Source organism: Fringilla coelebs, assembly GCF_963513975.1.
Source record: "Fringilla coelebs genome assembly, chromosome: 8".
In the NCBI taxonomy this organism is placed as follows: Eukaryota; Metazoa; Chordata; class Aves; order Passeriformes; family Fringillidae; genus Fringilla; species Fringilla coelebs.
The window spans coordinates 11,753,843-11,771,530 of record NC_140066.1 but is presented as its reverse complement, the minus strand read 5'-3'; the positions used below and the strand labels follow the sequence as shown (position 1 = coordinate 11,771,530).

The 17,688-nt window shown below is 39.5% G+C and overlaps 1 protein-coding gene across 1 annotated transcript in view; it reads left to right on the top strand.

Annotated features, from left to right (window-relative positions):
- Positions 1 to 2,384: 2,384 nt before the first annotated feature.
- SH2D4B (SH2 domain containing 4B) overlaps positions 2,385 to 17,688 on the top strand; it is a 58,088-nt gene continuing 42,784 nt past the window's right edge. Inside the window, exons 1-3 of the mRNA XM_084210205.1 lie at positions 2,385 to 2,852; positions 15,521 to 15,680; positions 16,746 to 16,893. Coding sequence (XP_084066331.1) covers positions 2,669 to 2,852; positions 15,521 to 15,680; positions 16,746 to 16,893 — 492 coding nt within the window. The 5' untranslated portion in view covers positions 2,385 to 2,668. The remainder of the gene's footprint in view (positions 2,853 to 15,520; positions 15,681 to 16,745; positions 16,894 to 17,688) is intronic.

The following is a 17,688-nucleotide window of genomic DNA, read 5'->3' as shown; positions in this document are numbered from 1 at the left end:
GACTCTACATTGGCTGGAGCTGCAAAGCTCATCGCTTTACAAAATATGAACTTCTCCTAGAAACAGCAAGAGTTATAGTAGGTTTGGTGTTTCTTCAAGGTTATTTTGGATTTCATAGATTTGCTTCATTTTCTGAGCAATCAGGAGAGACCATGATAATTTCTTTGTGTTAATTCCATCTCTGTATTTGGAATATTTGTGGAAACATGAACTGCAATGAGAATCGTTGTCTAATAGGTTAAAAATTAATGGCAAAATTTATAATGTTTGTTTCTACTTCTGTTGGGTGTTGGCTTACCTCAGGTGGGATGTTTCTTTATCTTTCTTCTCCTTTGTATTTCCAGTTTTTTATTTTGGGATTGCTGCAACCCAAAGAGAATCTACAACAAGGAAGTTGATTGGGTTTGCTGTTGCGATAACTCTTCCACACGTGACTTTTTTATTTTGTTAAAGAAAAAATAATTCCCGCACAGATTAATTCCACTTGATCATTTGGTTACCATTTTCAAATATTTTTGTTGAATAATCTTCAGGCAATGGGTTGTTTATGAAGTGTCATTTCATCTCTTTGTTCTTGCTGGTTTTTTTGTGTGGTTGCTCATTGAACATTACAATGTTCAACATTGAACATTGCCTGAACATTTGTTTGCATTCTGTCTTGTATTTCCATCCTGAACTGCTTGTGCAGCTGAGTGCTGTTCAGAGATGGTGCTACTTGTCATGCTCAAATACACATAATCCATGATGAAGAGCTTGTTCTCTGCACTGTGATAGCTTCTGATCAGGATTTAATTTCTGGTCTGTGAAGTCAAGCAAAATAAAATAAAGAATGATGACAAATGAGTAAAACAGTGAAACTGCTTGCCCTGAAGCCTTTGCAAAGGCGAGTCTTTTTCAATTAGTGCCAAAATGTGGAGGCACAGCTCTAATATAATTGAATAGAAGCAGAGAAACAAAAGCCAACCCCCTCAGGGTCTCCCCTTTCTATACCTGACTAAGTAAAATAGAGAAGCATAACAAAATCTTTCTTACTCTAGGTTTTTTCTTGCCAAGCTGTATTTCTTAAAAAATAATAGTAATAATAAAAGCATTTTGTTTTAGGAGACAAAATCTGTACATAAGACCAATCCTGAATTGTAGAGTAGCATGTGGACTACACTCCTTAAAGCCCACACATGATGGGTTCCAAAATCTTGTTTCAGCTGAAGGCATCGTTCCAGCATCTTTGGCCTTGTGTTTCCAGGTGATAAAATGTCTTCATCAGAATTTTGGTTTATATCAGTTTGATTTTCCATCTAAATTAGGGCAATAGTATTTTACATTCCTCAAAAGAAGGACATATAGGTGCATTAGCAGGATGTTTTTGAATACGAGGTTGTGGAAGTCATACAGGGCTTTGATAGCTCCTTATCTATAAAGTAGGTTTATAGCAGGTTTTGATAGCTCCTTATCTATAATGCAGGTTCATTTCATGAGGAAACATAGGCCTGCTCTTTCTCTTCCTCCTTGAGCAAAAATCAAGCAGTGGGATGTGGCTCAGCCTGCTGACACTTTGGTTTGTCTCACAAATCAGCCCTCTCTCCCCAGAGGACCCGAGCCCCTACCCAGTGAAAACAGGCTCCCAAATGCAGGGGGATTGTGTTTTAGTTTGTTGGGGTTTGATTTGGTTTGGACTTTTTACACAACCAAGTGGCTGCTGGCCCTAGTGCTGAAATATTATTTTTGCCGATTTTGATTAAACTGTTACATAGTAAAGAGCTATAATCTCCTGGAAGAGCAGCATTGTAGCTTTCTCCAGTCACCAAGTGGAAAATGAATTAACATCAGGGCTTGCATAGCCTGCGTGAATTGCTGAGAACTTAGTCTTGTTTAATTCATATTGATTTATTTATAAAGTGATAACAAGATTCTTGTGGCTTTTGTAACATCTGCTTTTAATTTTAGAAGCATATTAGTCAATTTGCTGCATGACAGTATTTGTCAACACCAGGTAACTATGACCTCTAACATGCCTTACTCTGTTGAGACTGGTTAACAGGCTAGACTGAGAAATAATATGCAAGCTCCTCTCTTATCAGGGGAGATCAGTTCCCAAAGTGACATGGATATTGTTGGTGTAGGTGATACCTTTAACCATGACATCACTTTAAACCCCTGGGCAACACTCTCGTCCTTGGGAGTGTATTGCTGCTGAAGGGAACTGCTTGACCTGAAACTCTGGGACTTTCTATGTTGAATTTCCTTCTCTCAAGGGAGCAAAGCTGCTGGGTTCAATCAAGAATCCCTTATTTTTACTGGCTTGCAGTCAGGAGCACTCAAGTGACTTTTACTTTTTTCTCCCAGCCTTTTCATTTTATGTTTTTTCCCTAGCCTTTTCTGTTCATTTTTCTTACATTCACTTGACACCTGTCCCTGCATTTGGAGGATGAGATAAGAAAAGAACTCTGTCCCTGTCAAGACAAGGAGCAGAATATGCCTGCACAAAAAGGGCCAGAGCAGGAATCAAACCTCTCCTGGGCAGGCAGGTGTGGGAGAGCTCCTTTGCTGCAGTTTTCTTTCTGGGGTGCCATCAGAGGGCTTTTGTCGCTGTAGTGGGTATAACTGGAAGCAGGTTTCTCTCTCTTTTGTTTTTCCTTATCTTTTTTATTTTTATTTTTTTGGAGTCATCATGCTGCAGCAAATTTTGCGTGATATGTATATTGACCCTGAGCTCCTGGCAGAGCTGAACGAAGAGCAGAAGCAGATCTTATTCTACAAGATGAGAGAAGAGCAGCTGAGGCGCTGGAGGGAAAGAGAAGAAAAAGCCCGAATGGAGGAGGCTGTGCTGAGAAAGACAGCAAGGCGCAACCAGAGTAAGATTTCTGACCTCCTTCTATGCTTCAGAGCTGGGGATGGTGGGCTTGCAACTGGCTGCGGTGCAGCAGGCGTCTGGAAGAGATGGCAAGGCTGAGAGCCAGCTGTCCCCATGGGCAAAATGACAGTCTGGGACTGCAAGAGCAGTGTGTTCCTGCTCCTTGTATCTCCAGGCTGGTCCTTTGTTTGGGGAGTGCCTTAGTGATGGAGTAAGGGGAATTGTTTTGAGGTGCCTGTTTCAGTCAGGAGTCACTGCTGATGTTCTGTCCGTGGTAACTGATGTGTCATGACCAAGTTTCTCCTCTACTCCTAAGGCCTTTCTTATTTTTCTATCACCTGACATCCTCACCCCTCACTCTAGGTCAGGCAAAAGCCTGTGCTGTTGCAGTTTCTTGACTTGGCATTAAATATTTCCATCTGGCTGTAGTAGGAAATAATTTTATGAATTTGATCTTGTTATGAAGGGGTCTTTGTGAATAAATATAATACCAAAAGAGCCATACTAGATGAGACAAAATTTTCAACTGTATTAATAAATAGTCTCCAAGAGATTGTTTAGGGAATAGGATAATAGTGTGGCAAGTCAACAACCAAAACCAAAGAGAAGAAACCAGAAATGGGTTTGCACACAATATGCAGTTAAAATATGGAGCTCCTCCCAGAGGCTGCTTGGAATGCTGAATGTATGTGTTGACTTGAAAAGAGAATAGGACAATGATGGAAGAAACATCAGAAAGTAACTTCTCCAAATGTCTTTTCCAACTGACTAGCCTTGGGTCCAAGTGGTTCCAAGTAAACAGAAATACTTAATTCCTTGCTCTTTTTTCTGAGTTAGTGCCTTTCCAACTCTTTCCCCCATTCATAGGATGAAGCTGTGAGGCTGGTGTAAAACAGAAAACGTTTTCATCTTGGAAATGTAACTACAGTGATTCCTCACTCAACAAGGAGATGTCACTGAGATACGTAAACCACTCATTTCCCTGCCAAAGATCTTATCACATCTTTAAATCTATTAAAGCTTGAATGTTCAAAGTTTCTATTAACTTTTGGTAGCTGATTTTGAGAAAGCTCTGTAATGGTTATGGGACTGCAATCAGCATTTCAAATGTTGCTTATTTGAACACACCCATGGCAGAAACACCCCAGTACAGAGACATTGTTGGATTCAGTTTTCAGACTTGAAATATCTAGAGCTTCTGAACCTTACAAAGTGCCCCTTAGATAGTTATCAATTCAAAGATTAATTTTAGAAAAGGGCTTCAAAGCAAAACTATTTTCCAAGACTCACTTGAAGCACAGACCTGCATGGAATGACTGGACTAAATTATAACAGTAGCCTTAAAACAAGGGGAAAATGACCAGAACACCCTAGTCAGCCATAGCAGGAGTTGAAAATGACCCCTCAGAGATGGCAAGGTGGATGTTGGAAAACATAATTCTGTTAAATTTTTAGTTTTTTTCATGATAGTGTTCTCACTGTGAATGGCCCTCTTGAGAGGGATGGCATCAGAACAGCTTCTCTTATACAGCACAAAAGCCTTGTTCATTTTGATTGATTTGCAGCTGAGAAAAAAATTAAAAATGCAGTTCATCTCCACATACCAAAACAACATCATATCATTGAGATAATCTGTATCATGCCCATTCTTTGAGGGAGACAGATACAGAAAACTCTAACTGCAAAAATATTTATCTGATGAATTGTCACAGTGTTGACACCTACATTTCCATATATAAATTATACATTAAACCTGTTCAGCTTCTTACTACAGGAAACCATTTTCTGGGTAAGAAATTTTCTGATTAGTTAAGTAATAGGAGAAAGAAGAGCAGCAGAGTACCCTATAGATTGTATTTGCTCTGACAAAGGCAGTCACAAATACACATTGAGTTAAATTTAAAAAAAACCCCATTTCCATTTTACCTTCTTAAATTGCCAATTAAAGGTATTGCTTAGGTTTGACTTTTGCCCACTCTTAGGAAATTTCTACTTTCTTCAGAACTGTAGTGAAGAACCATTGGAATCAGATTTGCATGTCAGGCATCTGGTTCTCCTGGAAACATTTTTTTACTTTCATGAACTGATGTGCACCAGAGTTGGAAAATGTAACTTCTTTCAGGTGTGCTGATCATTAACTGTACAGATACTTGTAATTGATTTCTACTGCACAGTTCCACAATGTGATGTTAAATGGTCTCTCAGTGAAGAAAGTTTCTTGTTTAAAACAGAAAAAAAAAAGCCAACTGCAAATTATGGATATAAAATTGTAACTACTGTGCAGTAGTCTTGCATATAGACTCAAGGGGTTAGAGTAGATGCCAATAATATTTTTTTTTCTTAAAATATTTTTTCCTAGAAGACAATTGACATCATAATTTTTTGGACCTTGAAGCTTCTTAATTTTAAATTGCCTTTAACATATAAGTGAATTTCCGGACCTTTTTCCCCTGCTACACAGTGTAGAATGCAGAGTGGTTTTCCTCCTGTTTTAAATTAGTGGCTACCAAGAGATGCAAAGCCATCCCAATTGCATGTTCTTTATTCCCTTGAAACTGAGGGATCTGAGGTTTTTCATCTGTGGGTTTGGTTTTGGCTATGCTGCATGACACATTTTATGTTCATGCAACTTGTTTTAGGCCAGGAGTTACTCTGAGTTTATAGATATTTTTGTAGCCTGAAAGAGTAGAATAGATGTGAGACTTCAATATTGCTAATGTTGCGCTGAATTTCTGAAAATGTGGATGTTGTTTGTGAATACAGCATAGCATTTGTATAAAATAATTTTATACTAATTTAACTGGAATTATCTTTATAGTACTGCCTTTCAAATCCCTTTGCTTTCCTCAAATTTTGAATAGCCACATATGAAAACTTTTCTTTCCATCTCTTTGGGATGGGATATGATGAGATTGAACAAAAGCTGTTAATGGACCCCTCTCTAATTAAAATGCTCTGAAAAGTGCCTTCTGCTTGATCTAGCATTCTATACCTCAGCTGCTGCAATTCCCCATGGATTCAGGAGCTTAGCTACAGGGGCATGTGTGCACCCAGCAGCACAAAAAAAGGCTTGGCTTTTTCAAAACAAAGCAGTGAGTGTGAGCTCAATTTTGATTTCCTACAATGACTTAAGGATGAAGTGTTCTTGTGTTTTAAGTGTGCTGTCCTATGGAAACCACAAGTGCAGAGCTGGGGGCAAAAAGATTGGCATATGCTAGTCAGAAAGGCCTTGTGCTAGAATTAAAATCATCAACAGACTTAGGGAATGCTCATTAACATGATCATTTTTTAATTGTTTGGAAACTAACTACCTAAGGCCCCAAATCTGCATTGTTTTTTAAAGCAGTGCCACTGAGTGCAGGTTGTCCATAAATGTCCTATTCGGTACTATGAAATTTGCCTTTTAAAAAACAAACAAGTCCAAGCCATGAAAAATATGTAAGTGGTTGAGAGTGTTTAGCAAGCCCCATAGTGCATCCATCTGTGTAGTCTTATTCTTAATTTCTAAAAAAAATAATATTAATCACCTGCAAAACGTGATGCTAAATGGTGCCTGCTTCTGTATTTTGACTGTTTGGTTCCATGTGTCTTGGGGAAAGGTTAAAATTGAAATTAGTATCAGAATGAGTCAATGTTGAAGGAATTATTTCACTTTGAGGGTGAATGAAATATGTTCAGATTATTCAATGGTTTTAATTTCTTTGCCAACTAAAAACCATAGATTGATGTCTAAAGGGAAGCAATGTATAAACATCACTTCAGAAGGAGTATTTCTTTTATATTTACTCCTATATTGAATAAATTTTCCCCATTTTTTTTGCTATTTATACCTTGCCTAAAATTATTAGTAGAATTTGGGCGTCATATGGATCCTCCCAAAATGACAGCAAATAGTGAGCTTTTTCAAGGTGAGGGAAATCTTTTGTAGCTTTAATTGAATAATGACTGCTGGCTGGTGCTGGAATAGCATCACAGGTGAGCTGAATTCTTGGAGGTCCACCTTCAACTCATTTACAAATTGGTCCTGGGCAGATGTTTCAGGAACATATCTTCATTGTAAAAAACCAGTTTGCTTGTTCCTACTGTGCTAAAATCACTGAGAGAAGTCTCCTCAAAATTTCAAGATCCTTTGGGCTTTTCTGATATTTGGCTGACAGACAGCTTTGCAATTTGCACAGAAACATGTTTATGTGTTTAGGCAGGAGCTCTTTAGCCACTACAGCTGAGCTGGGAGGAAGCAGAGGGCCCTGCCAATTTTGGTTTTGACACTGATGCAGTATCCAGAACTGCCAGCATTCCCAAAATGAGATCTCAAAAAGTATTGAGCATTAGGTAGCTGAAGGACAGTCATGTGGGAGAGGAGACAATGCTGGTCTGCTGCTGTTATTTCTGCCATTTATTCATTGTGAACTGCAGCTCATGGTGCTTAGATGGGAGCTATTTGTAAATGCTCTTATTTACCTGTCCTTAACAAGAGAAGCTGGGAGAAAATAGGGTAGGCTTATCACAGCATAGCTAGAAAAGAATTTATCTATCTAAATTACATTTGTGTTAGAAAGGTCATTAGAGAATAGATGATGCTGTTTGGAAGCAAGTAGCTCAAATATACCAGGTGGATGGCTGGAGAATACATCAGTGTCAGAGGAAGGCCAGTGAGTGAGCATGTGTTTCAGTGGGTGGACATGCAGTGACATTTTTTCTGACTTTGAACTTGGAAATGTATTCCTTATTTATGCTCAGGCCTCTACAGACCCTGGTAATACTTAGCTAAGATTTTATCTCCTGTGGAGACAAGCTCCTGTCAGCGTTCAGTGTCTCTTTCTCTGTATCACTGGATATGGATCTAACCAGGGACATCAGACCTCAGTATTTCTGAAGTTTCTGGCATTATGTGATCTTGAATTCTGTACAGTCCTGTCTTTTGTTTCCAATTCAGATATAGATGGAAAAGTAACAAGAGAACAGAAACAAGAACATTAAGACAATTTTTATTAGGGCACTGAGGCACCTAATTTGAAGTCATTGGATAAGTTTTAATGTAACACTCACAATGTAGAACAGCTTGAGATATGCTGCAGCTTTGTTATGCTCTGTACCTTGGACCAGAGCTGAGCTGCTCAGGGCCTGTGCCTGGTGTGGCTGAGTGCTGAGGTTTGGTTAGACAGCAGCTTCTGAACTCAGTTCTCTGAACCTGGGGCTATCAAGAAACCTCCAGCTGCTGGATGACCTAGGTATGCACCAGATGGAACAAATCCAGAGGGACTTCTCTCACCTCCTATGATCAGCAATAAGTCTGTGCTTTTTGGTTTTCTATCTTGTCCTGCAGCTGATTTCTCTGTTTTGCAGAAAAGTGACGGCAGAATATTGCTGCCTTCTCCTGCAGACATGCAATCCTCAGTGTTCCTGTTCCCTGAGACATCTGGCATCAGGCGCTCTGGGAGAGAGGCTGCTGGGTTAGTGGGCCTCTGGCACAGAGGGCATGGCTGTGTTTCTCTGCAGCATCCTGTTCCTCTGCCTGTCTGGACACAGCAGAGTTGGACTTTCTCCCACATACTGTGCCTCAGTAATGACACGAGGTTGTGGCTGTCTGCAAACTCATGAATACTTGATATGGAAAGAGGGCAGAACTGTGGCCAAGGGGAGAATGGGATTTGCCCAGGCTAATTCAATATTTTCTTGCTGATTTTGCCATTTTTTAACATAAATGACTAAAACATTCAAGGACAAAGGAACCAGGTTTTGAGAGCGGGATTTGGAAGGTACAGGAAAACTCAATGTGTTCAGGTCAGCAGTGGGTGTAGCCAGACACTGATGGCAGTTCAATAACCTTTGAGCCCACTTGTTTGCTGTGGTGCTAAAAAGGCTCACTGCAGGGTATAATACTCCCTGCTTCTGTGGTCCTGGGTGCCTGACAAAGGGAGCCAGTGCAAACCTGGCGTGCTGCATTAATCAGGAGAGCCTGGTACAGAAAATGATCCATAGCTCCCTGTTCATTCTGTGACACAGAACCCTTATCCTCCTGCTTTGAGTTTCCAGCAGACCCTGAAGCAGCCATGCAGACTTGGTTTTATGTTATTCTCAAAGGGAAAACCTGGAAGCTTTGTGGTAGGTCTGTGAGAGAAACTGAGCCTTCTATATAGCTTGTACACTTTACAAGATTTTGTTGGGATGAAAAATCAGAAAATATTGTGCTATGTTCTTGAAATGTTTTAGTGAAGAAAAACAATCTCAAATGAGCGATACTGATGGGAATGATTTTAAAACATTTCATTTTCCTCTCATGCTTACCTATATTTTTATGCTGTTTACAGTGAGAGGGTCAGCCATTAAAATGGACAGACAAGAGGCTGCCTCTAGATTATACAAGGAGTTAGAAAAATGTCTTTAAGAAAGAGTTTTGAATGTTATCTCCGAGTTGAAACAGGGACAATTACAAAATTGTTACATGTAACAGTGTGCCTTGGCCAGGGAGACACAAAATTGTTTGAAACATACTGGGCAGATGCAGCTTAAATGGTGTTTTATTTCTCTGTTTCTTTTTTCTTCTTCTTCTTGGTTTCTAACATGCAAACCCCTGTGTATGTATTGCATGTATACATACCATGTCCTAATGCAAACCCACTTACCTCTGAGTGTTGTGTACAGTTATCTCTGCAACATTTGTTAATTACCGGAGTCCTGTGTAACTGTTTCCTCCCTTAATATTTGCTCTCTTCAGTCACTCTTCCTTTATTTGATGTTGCAGGGGTTTATTGCAGCATAATTATTTCCATGGTAACAGGCTGTAATTCCATAAACAGAAGATTGAGTTTGTTATATGATCAGGAAGCAGCTGGAGAGCCATAAAGGGCTGATTTTTCAGCAATGCTGAAATCCTGCAATCCTTATTGATATATTAATGTAATCAGCTGAATTTCTCTCTGCCTTTGCAAATCCTCCCCTCAATGGAAAGGCACATAACACAGTATTGAAATTCAAAGGTGTGTAAATTGAAATGTCAGGGGCAGAATTTTCCCCCATTCTTCTAAGAATTGAAATGAAGGGGTTTTTTGAACATGTTTTGGGAAGAGAAGGATTCTATGCTCCCAAGCATAGAATTAGCAGAGGCAGAGCACAAATTAATTGTAGATCTTTAGTTTATTATGGGATGTTGTTATTTTCATTACTTTCCTTGTTACCATCTAGTTCTTCTCTGTATATTTTAATGGATTTACAGCAGTTATTGTTTTGAGAAGTGCATTCTGTCCTTTGAATAGTCTCTCAAAAACATTCACAGTAATTTCCTAGGTCTTCTCCTTAGAAAGACATTAAATTCTGTTTGTGTGCTTAAAAAAAAAAAAGATAATTTAATACTTATGTTGGCCAAGCTCAAGGAATTGAGAACAGCCTAAAGCTCACATCCTCATTTTCATCCTAATCAATGAGCTTCTAACACATGTCCTCTAGCTAAATGAAACTCTGAATGGAACCTCCTCTACCCCGCAGACTAGCAAGACTCAAGCCTCTACTTTAAAGAAGCCATAAAAATAATTTGCTTGGAAAGCCAAGAAATCACAAGTAAAGGACATTGTGCTCAGACCAGAGTATACCAGATATTTGAATTGCAGAAGAACAAAAAACCACAACTCTACAAACACAGCAAACTCCACAAGCTACGGTTTAGCTCTCCATGGCAAAAGTGGATCAGGCTGATCAGCTTTTAATGCACATGCAGCCCATTTCAAATGCCTAATAAATTTCAGGAGTTTTTTCCTAGCCCAGAGAGAGAAAAGAATAGAGATGTTTTCTGTAGAGAGTCAAAAGATACTTGTATGACTGCAAAGCTTCCCAGTGAGTGAGGAAGGACAGTCAATTGCTATTGCAGAGATTTGTAGCTTTCAAGCAGGAGAATTATGGTGAAAAGCCCAGAGAAACAAGGCTGTTCATGGAAATAGCAGATTCTTTAGTACAACATTCAGCAGAATTTGAATGCTGTCCCATGGTTCTGAGATTATAAATCGGTGATCACATAATTTTCTGAATTTACACCCTGTGGTGTTCCCTACCACAGAAATGCAGGAGGGTGCTTGGTGCTCTCTGTCATTTTGCTGGACTAAGCAGGCACAGCTGGGAATCCTGACACCAAATCAGGCTCTAGCTCCTTGGAACAGCTCCCGTGTAAACATGGATGGATGGGGATGGGTCACGAATGGGGACTGCTGGGGATTCTCTAAGTGTTAAAGCAATGGTGACCAAGCTTGGAGAAAGGAAGCTGACTCCAGCAGCATTCTATTTGCTCTAATTACCATTATTTCCAAAGCACTTTTATTTGGAGATGCACAAAAGGAGGCCAAGAACCCATAAAACTCCCAAACCCAGTGGGTGGCTCAGCTCCTCTGTTCCAGCTGGCAGAGGCAGCGTGGGGCTCTGCTCTCCTTGGTGTGTCTGTGTTTGTTCCAAGCCTCAGACACACGGCGGAGGTCTGAGCTGACAGGGTTGGAGCCCAGCGTGCCTGAGCTGGGATTCCCCGTCCCGGTGCTTCTCTGTGTCCCAGGTTTGTATCCAGGCAGTGTCTCTGTTCCCTGGCAGCGCTCAGCCGTGGCAGAGATGAGGTGGCAATGCCCAGCAGCCCGTGGTGCCCCATGGCTCAGCTCTGGGAGCGCTCCAGCGCTCCGCGGCTGGGATCGGGAGTGCCGCCGGCAGAGCCTCGTCATTCTTGTAGGGGAGAGCTCGAGTTTCCAGCCGCCCTCCAGGGCATTGTTTTGCACTTTCATTGCTGTTAGAGAATTGGCTGTGCAAATAACAGACAAATAGAAAACATGGCTTGGTCTTATTTTTGATTGTGTGCGTTTATGTACAAACGTAAGTCGCCATCGGTTCTGGCTTTAGGTCTCTGAGGAAGTTTTTGCTGTGATCCCTTTGTGCTGCAAATTTGAGAGACCTGATTTTCCATTTTCTCACCTGGCATTTGTCTGGAGTAAGGAGCCAGAAGCCAGTTTATTGGTCTCAAAGCAGTATGGGTGTAGATTTAGAGGAACTCCATGCGAGATGCTAATTCATGGATGAGCTTCAGGTGAAAAGAACTTCAAAAGTTTATTTTGTCTTCTTTTGGTGCTACAAAGTTGTTTTAGGTGAAAAACGGTGGAAGAGTAGAGATGGCAAAGACCTAGTAAATAATTCAGTAAGTTTTCCTAATAAAGCATTGCTTGTTTCTAAATTACTTCCATTTCTACTCTCCAATCCAGACTAACTTTGATGTCCACTGCTTCCTTAAGGTTATTATTTGCAGCCTGTCACACTCTCTCCAAGAAGAGAATGTACTTTTGTGGTCAAGGCACAAGACTGGGGCTCAAGAGGTTTAATTTTTGTTTCTTGACTCTGCATTAGGCTTTGTGACTGGGCTCAGAAGCCTACTGCTGACCAGGAAACATGAGGCTCTCTTGCCTCCTTCTGATCTACATTTCAATTTTGTTTAGTCAGGACCTGTCTCTTCCTTTTACATTAAGTTGAATTTTTCTTTTTTTGTGTGTTTTTCTCTTTCATTTGGAAGTAAAGTGAATTAAGAAAAATGTCTTATTTTGCAGAAAAAAAAAATACTTCAGAGGGCATTTTAAAGCAGGAATTATTTTGTTATAATCAGCCCTAAATAGTAGTAATTCTCTGCTTGCAAAGCAGACAACACTAGTTTCCTACAAGTATTAGGGAAAATAATTTTCTGGACTTTCTTGATCTTGCCATAGGTTCTGCAGTTTAAAATATCATTAGCCTAGAATAGCTGATCCTCTCACTGTGAATGTGATTCTGCAAGCTGCAGAGGCTTTTTGTATGGCAGAAATTCTGCTTTCACAATGCCAGATTTTCTCCCTGAGGTGCTCTTCTCTTTTCTGCACACTCATTTTTGATGTTATTTTGTGCTAAGAAAGTACTGAGTGTTATGATCAGATTGTACAGTAAAGCCCAGCTGTAGCTTTATGGGAGTGGAGGTTTAAGGGAAGGTTTGCATGGGAGTCATTTCTTGAAGTAAATGTGAAAAGGCCTTCTTATATTCTAGAGAAAAATCTGAATTAAGGCATTTATGCTCAAGCTGAATTATTTTAAAATTATATATATACATGGGGATCTATCTGTTTAATGCTGAAGGTAAAATTGCCAGTTTGTTTAATACACAAATCTTTCAGTTTTGACTGTATTTGAACATGTACTTTATGCATATACAGTAGAGTTCTGTACTGTGTGTAGTGCTGAACCAACAGTACTGATGGTTTCAAAGGAGTTTATACATCTTCTGGCTAGAACTTTATAAAAAAGATCCATTATTTTAAAAGAAGAAAGAATAATTTCTCAAAACACATCTACAAATCAGCTATTTGTTTTATTGGGCTGGGTTGCAATGGGTTAGTTGTGCCTCTGAGAAACACATTAATAAACCTTTGGCACAGAAAACCTTGAGAGAAGCAAAGATAAAATTTGTCTGCTTACCTGAAAAGTTATATATATTTTTTTTTCATTCCTGGTTCCCTCTGGTAAGCTCATAAATGAACAGAAATAGTGAAATTGTATCAGAACTGGAGTAGTATTTTGTATCCACCAGTTATGGTACAGATCAATTAATACAAGGTGTATTTTTTGCAATATTTTCTTTAAAGTACTAAATAAAGGAGAGCAACTAGAATATTCAGATTCCTCACAAGAAAGATGTGCTGTGCTTTTAAAACAAAAACTTACTTTGGTTTTATGGAACTAGTGTCCCTGGGAGTACTCATTCCATACTTCTCAAGATACTTTACCAGGAACAGCAGTAGGAGAAAACCTTGGAGGCAAGTAGTGGTATGGCCAGTCAGGTCTCAGCAGATGGTATTCTAATGCTGTATCCAAAAAATACAAGTTCAAAATAAACGTTGTGTTGACAGGAACACAATGTACAGAATAAGAACCACAATGAAATACATTCACATTTATAACCTGAGACATAATGTGATAGACTGTGAAAGAGCAAATACTTTTGAGAGTTATTGAAGGAAAACACTATTAGCTTAAATTTCCACCCCTCTTTGAAGTTAGTACCGTTAGGCCAACGCTGGGGATTCGTATAAATTACATTTTCAAATTTGATATAGAATATCAGCTTTCATGGGGAGATCTGATCCGTTCACTGCCTTCAGTCTGGATTGTCAACACTTGTGAGTGTGGGCTGGTGCTGACACTGCTGCTGTCAACAGCCCCACTCCACTGCCTCCTGCAGTTCTCTGCCTTCAGCCTGGGATGTCAGAAACACTTTATTGATTGTGCACTGGGAAACCTAATCCGGTTAAATGGATATGTCCTCACACAGAACAAGTGGGAGCTTAAGGTGAGAGTAGCTGAGCTGATGCTGGTAGAGAGAGTAGAGGAAAAGTGGAAGCAATGCCTTCCTGTTCAAATAGGACAGGTTCATTTTAACTCTTATGGGAACACTTGAGAAAAAATCCTTAGGAAAATGGTGCTCTGTCCATTTCCTCATGTTTTCAAATGAGACAAGATTCCTTTTAGAAGATAAAGATTTAGAAGTTTCCTTTTGTGATGCACAATTTTCTCGTATCAATGTTTGGGTGAGAGGATAAAATCTAGGGGACTCTAATATACAGGGAATGATGCCAAAGTGCTGACCCTGTATGTCCTTGTAGTCTGAATTCTTTGAAATAAATCCAGTGTTCATTTGGCAATGGTCTTTGTGGCAGAATCTCCTTTTGTGGAGGACAGTTTCAAGAAATTTGCAAGAAATGAAACATAAAAGTTGATGCATAAGAGGTGTTTCTACAAATTCCTTATTATGAACATCTAAAAGGCTTATAATATTTGAATACAGTTGTATTTATAAAAGCTGAAGGAAAAGACTAAACCACACTAAGTCAGGTAATGTAAATAACTATTACAATGGGTTCAGGTGGGATCTAGTGTCCTTTATAGTCATACAGTTGGTTCTTGTACTTGATGGCTCCCCAAATGCAATCTGTTTTGTAAAGAGCTCTCAGGCCTTTTGTGGCGTTCTTAAAATCATTCTGTCAACACAGTAACCATAGATTTTTGTGTAGTTTGTGTCTTGAAAACTGAACCAGAAATTTAATCCCTTTCAATTGCCTGTGTGAGCAGAATAGGCTCTGCAGCACTGAGTGGTGTGCTCTGAGTATGCAGACTCCCCGAAACTCCTGCTTCACACAGCGGGAGCAGGAAATTCCTGCATCCTTTGAAGGTGTTCTCATGAAGTTTCTCTGCCTGTGCAACACTGGACATTCTTTGTGCATAAAGCATTTTTAGTGACATAATATCACTGGCCATTGGTTTTGCCCCGTCTCTTTTTCCACGCTCTTCATTCATCCCTTGTTGAGCGAAGTGAGCAAATATAGCAATTAAAAAGGGATTATAATACTGGAATTCTGGGAAATGCATGCCTGAATTAATAATTTTTACTTTTGTGGGGCAGTGAATCTTCAAAGATTGGGTAATCCTCAGCATGAAAACCTTTTCGTTTTTTTTCCCCAGCATTTGACACGATTTGGTCAAATCTGAAGATTTCTTTGGACCTCTGAGCGATGTTTTCTTCTGAATTGTAAATAGCAAGCTTAATGTTTTCTAAGTGGCAGATTTCCCAGCCTTTCATGTCTGTTTCTGCAGGATTGGAGGCAGTGTTTACGTTGTGGTGTGCTGTTGCAGGTAACGGCAAACGCGTGCAGTGGCTGCGGGGCAAGGACGGCGAGGTCTGGGTCTGGGTGATGGGAGAAGCCCCGGGGGACAAACCCTACGAGCAGATCTCCGAGGAGCTCATAGCAGAGCGGGCCAGGCTGCAGGCACAGAAGGAGGCAGAAGAGCTATGGTGAGGATTCAAGAATCCGAGTTCAGGATCTACTTGGCATAACCTTGTAGAAAGGTGGGAGGTAAGGGTGGGTAAAACTGGTAAGTATGTTTGGTGAGCGTTTGCTTTCACTTGTTTCGTCAGGTTTTCAGCACGTTAAAAAAGTCATTTTGCTTTTATGGAATACTGAAAGCCAAAAGCCCTATTTGCAAAAAAAGCGGTGCCAACTTTTTTCTCTCTTGGGAATTTAGCTAAACCATTGACCAGCCTGCAAATAAAGAAAAATGAAGCCGTCTGGTTTGGAGATGATTAAATTAGATATGTTTGTTATATCACAGTTCTGAGCCCACAGTGGGGGTTTAGTACATAAAATCCTTTTTGAAATTGGTTTTATTTGCAATTTGCTTGTATTAATTTTTACTCCAGCAGTTCAAAACTCATTATACAAAGTGCCATGTGGCTCTTTCTAGCAGGGCCTCTTCCAGGTTTGGGGGAGATTCAAAAGTGTTTTGATGATTGATATTGTTAGAAATGAGGCCACCTGCCTCACACACTTCCCTTTGTAGTGCAGCACTGAAAAGTGACTCTTTAATATCAGGTTATTCTGCTATCCTTTTTCATATGGGATTATTCTTGCTTTGAGTGCTTGCATATTTAAGCAGGGATTGAAACCTTCAGCCTGTGCTCTGAATTCCTTCTACATTGTCAGTACTAATAAACAACCTAGCATAAGAATTTGGGACACATTTGTACTGGTATTTGAAAGACAGTAAATTCCCAACCATGCTTTGCTAGACTAATACAAAATTATAAGGTATGATTTAAGACATCCAAGAAGTACTTTTTAACTTGGAAGTGCTATTTAAATTAATAATTTTTCAGAAATTGTAAACTGTCTCTGCTTTCTGGATGGTTTCTTCAAATATCATTTGTGGTCGGTCTCTTGTTAAATACCTTTTAATTCTTTGTTTGCATCTTGCCATGAAGTCTTATGCTAATTATTTATTGCAACCAGTGAGTAAGTATTGATCCTCAATTTAAGAAAATTAGTGCATTAAATTTTTGTTTTCACATCCTTTTCTGAAGGAGACAAAAGGAAGCTGAAATAACAAAGAAATTCCGTGATGCTATGGCTCAAGAAAAAGCCAGAATAGTGGCAGAAAAATGGAAAATAGAAATGGAGGATCGCAAAGCAGCCAAACTGGAGGAAGAAAGAATTCAGGAGGAACTGAAGGTTGGCATAGAGAAATTTAGGGGGCTTTTTATAGTGTTTTCATATAGATTCAAAGTTCTTGTCACCTTCAGTGCATGCTTATTAATAAGCTTTAAAATCCAGAGTTGTAATTTTTCATTCTGGAATATACAGATAGCTACATGGTGTTGAGCAGAACAGCTGGGTGAGCGATGAGAAAAAATTACAGGTCTCATTCAGAAGTGCCAGAACAATCAAACTGGTTATTCAGCTCACACATTAACAGAATTGTTCAGTCAGCTGTGCTGGATGAATCATCCCGGGGAAAAAAATGTACAATTGGGAAAGATCTCATTTGAAGTTAGTTTTCTTGAATGTATTCTGTGTATTTTGGATGAGTTTGTTCACATAATGAACTTCAAAACTGTGTCACTACTTCCTTCAAAATAATTAGGGGTGGATCCTTCCCCTACTCAACATATGGGAAAAGTCCAGTTGGCTTTTCTGGGAGAAGTTAATTTGCTTGATTTTTATTGACTTTACAATGAACTTTTTCAGTTACAATATTTTAATGTTTCTTGGAAATAATATTTTTTCACATTTTCTAGTTGAAAATAGCAATTTCAAAGCTAAATAGGAAACACATCTGTCCACCCTTTTCATATTACTTGACAAAGATAAAAACTTGTTTAAAAATGAGAAAGCGAAATATATTGGGTTCATGCAGAGAAGTCATGACAGTCCTCTGAGACTGGGATGTGCACACAATTGGTGAGTTTCCCTGGAGAAAGCCTGTAGAAAATCTGACTCTGAGGATCCAGTAACTTCCATCCATGC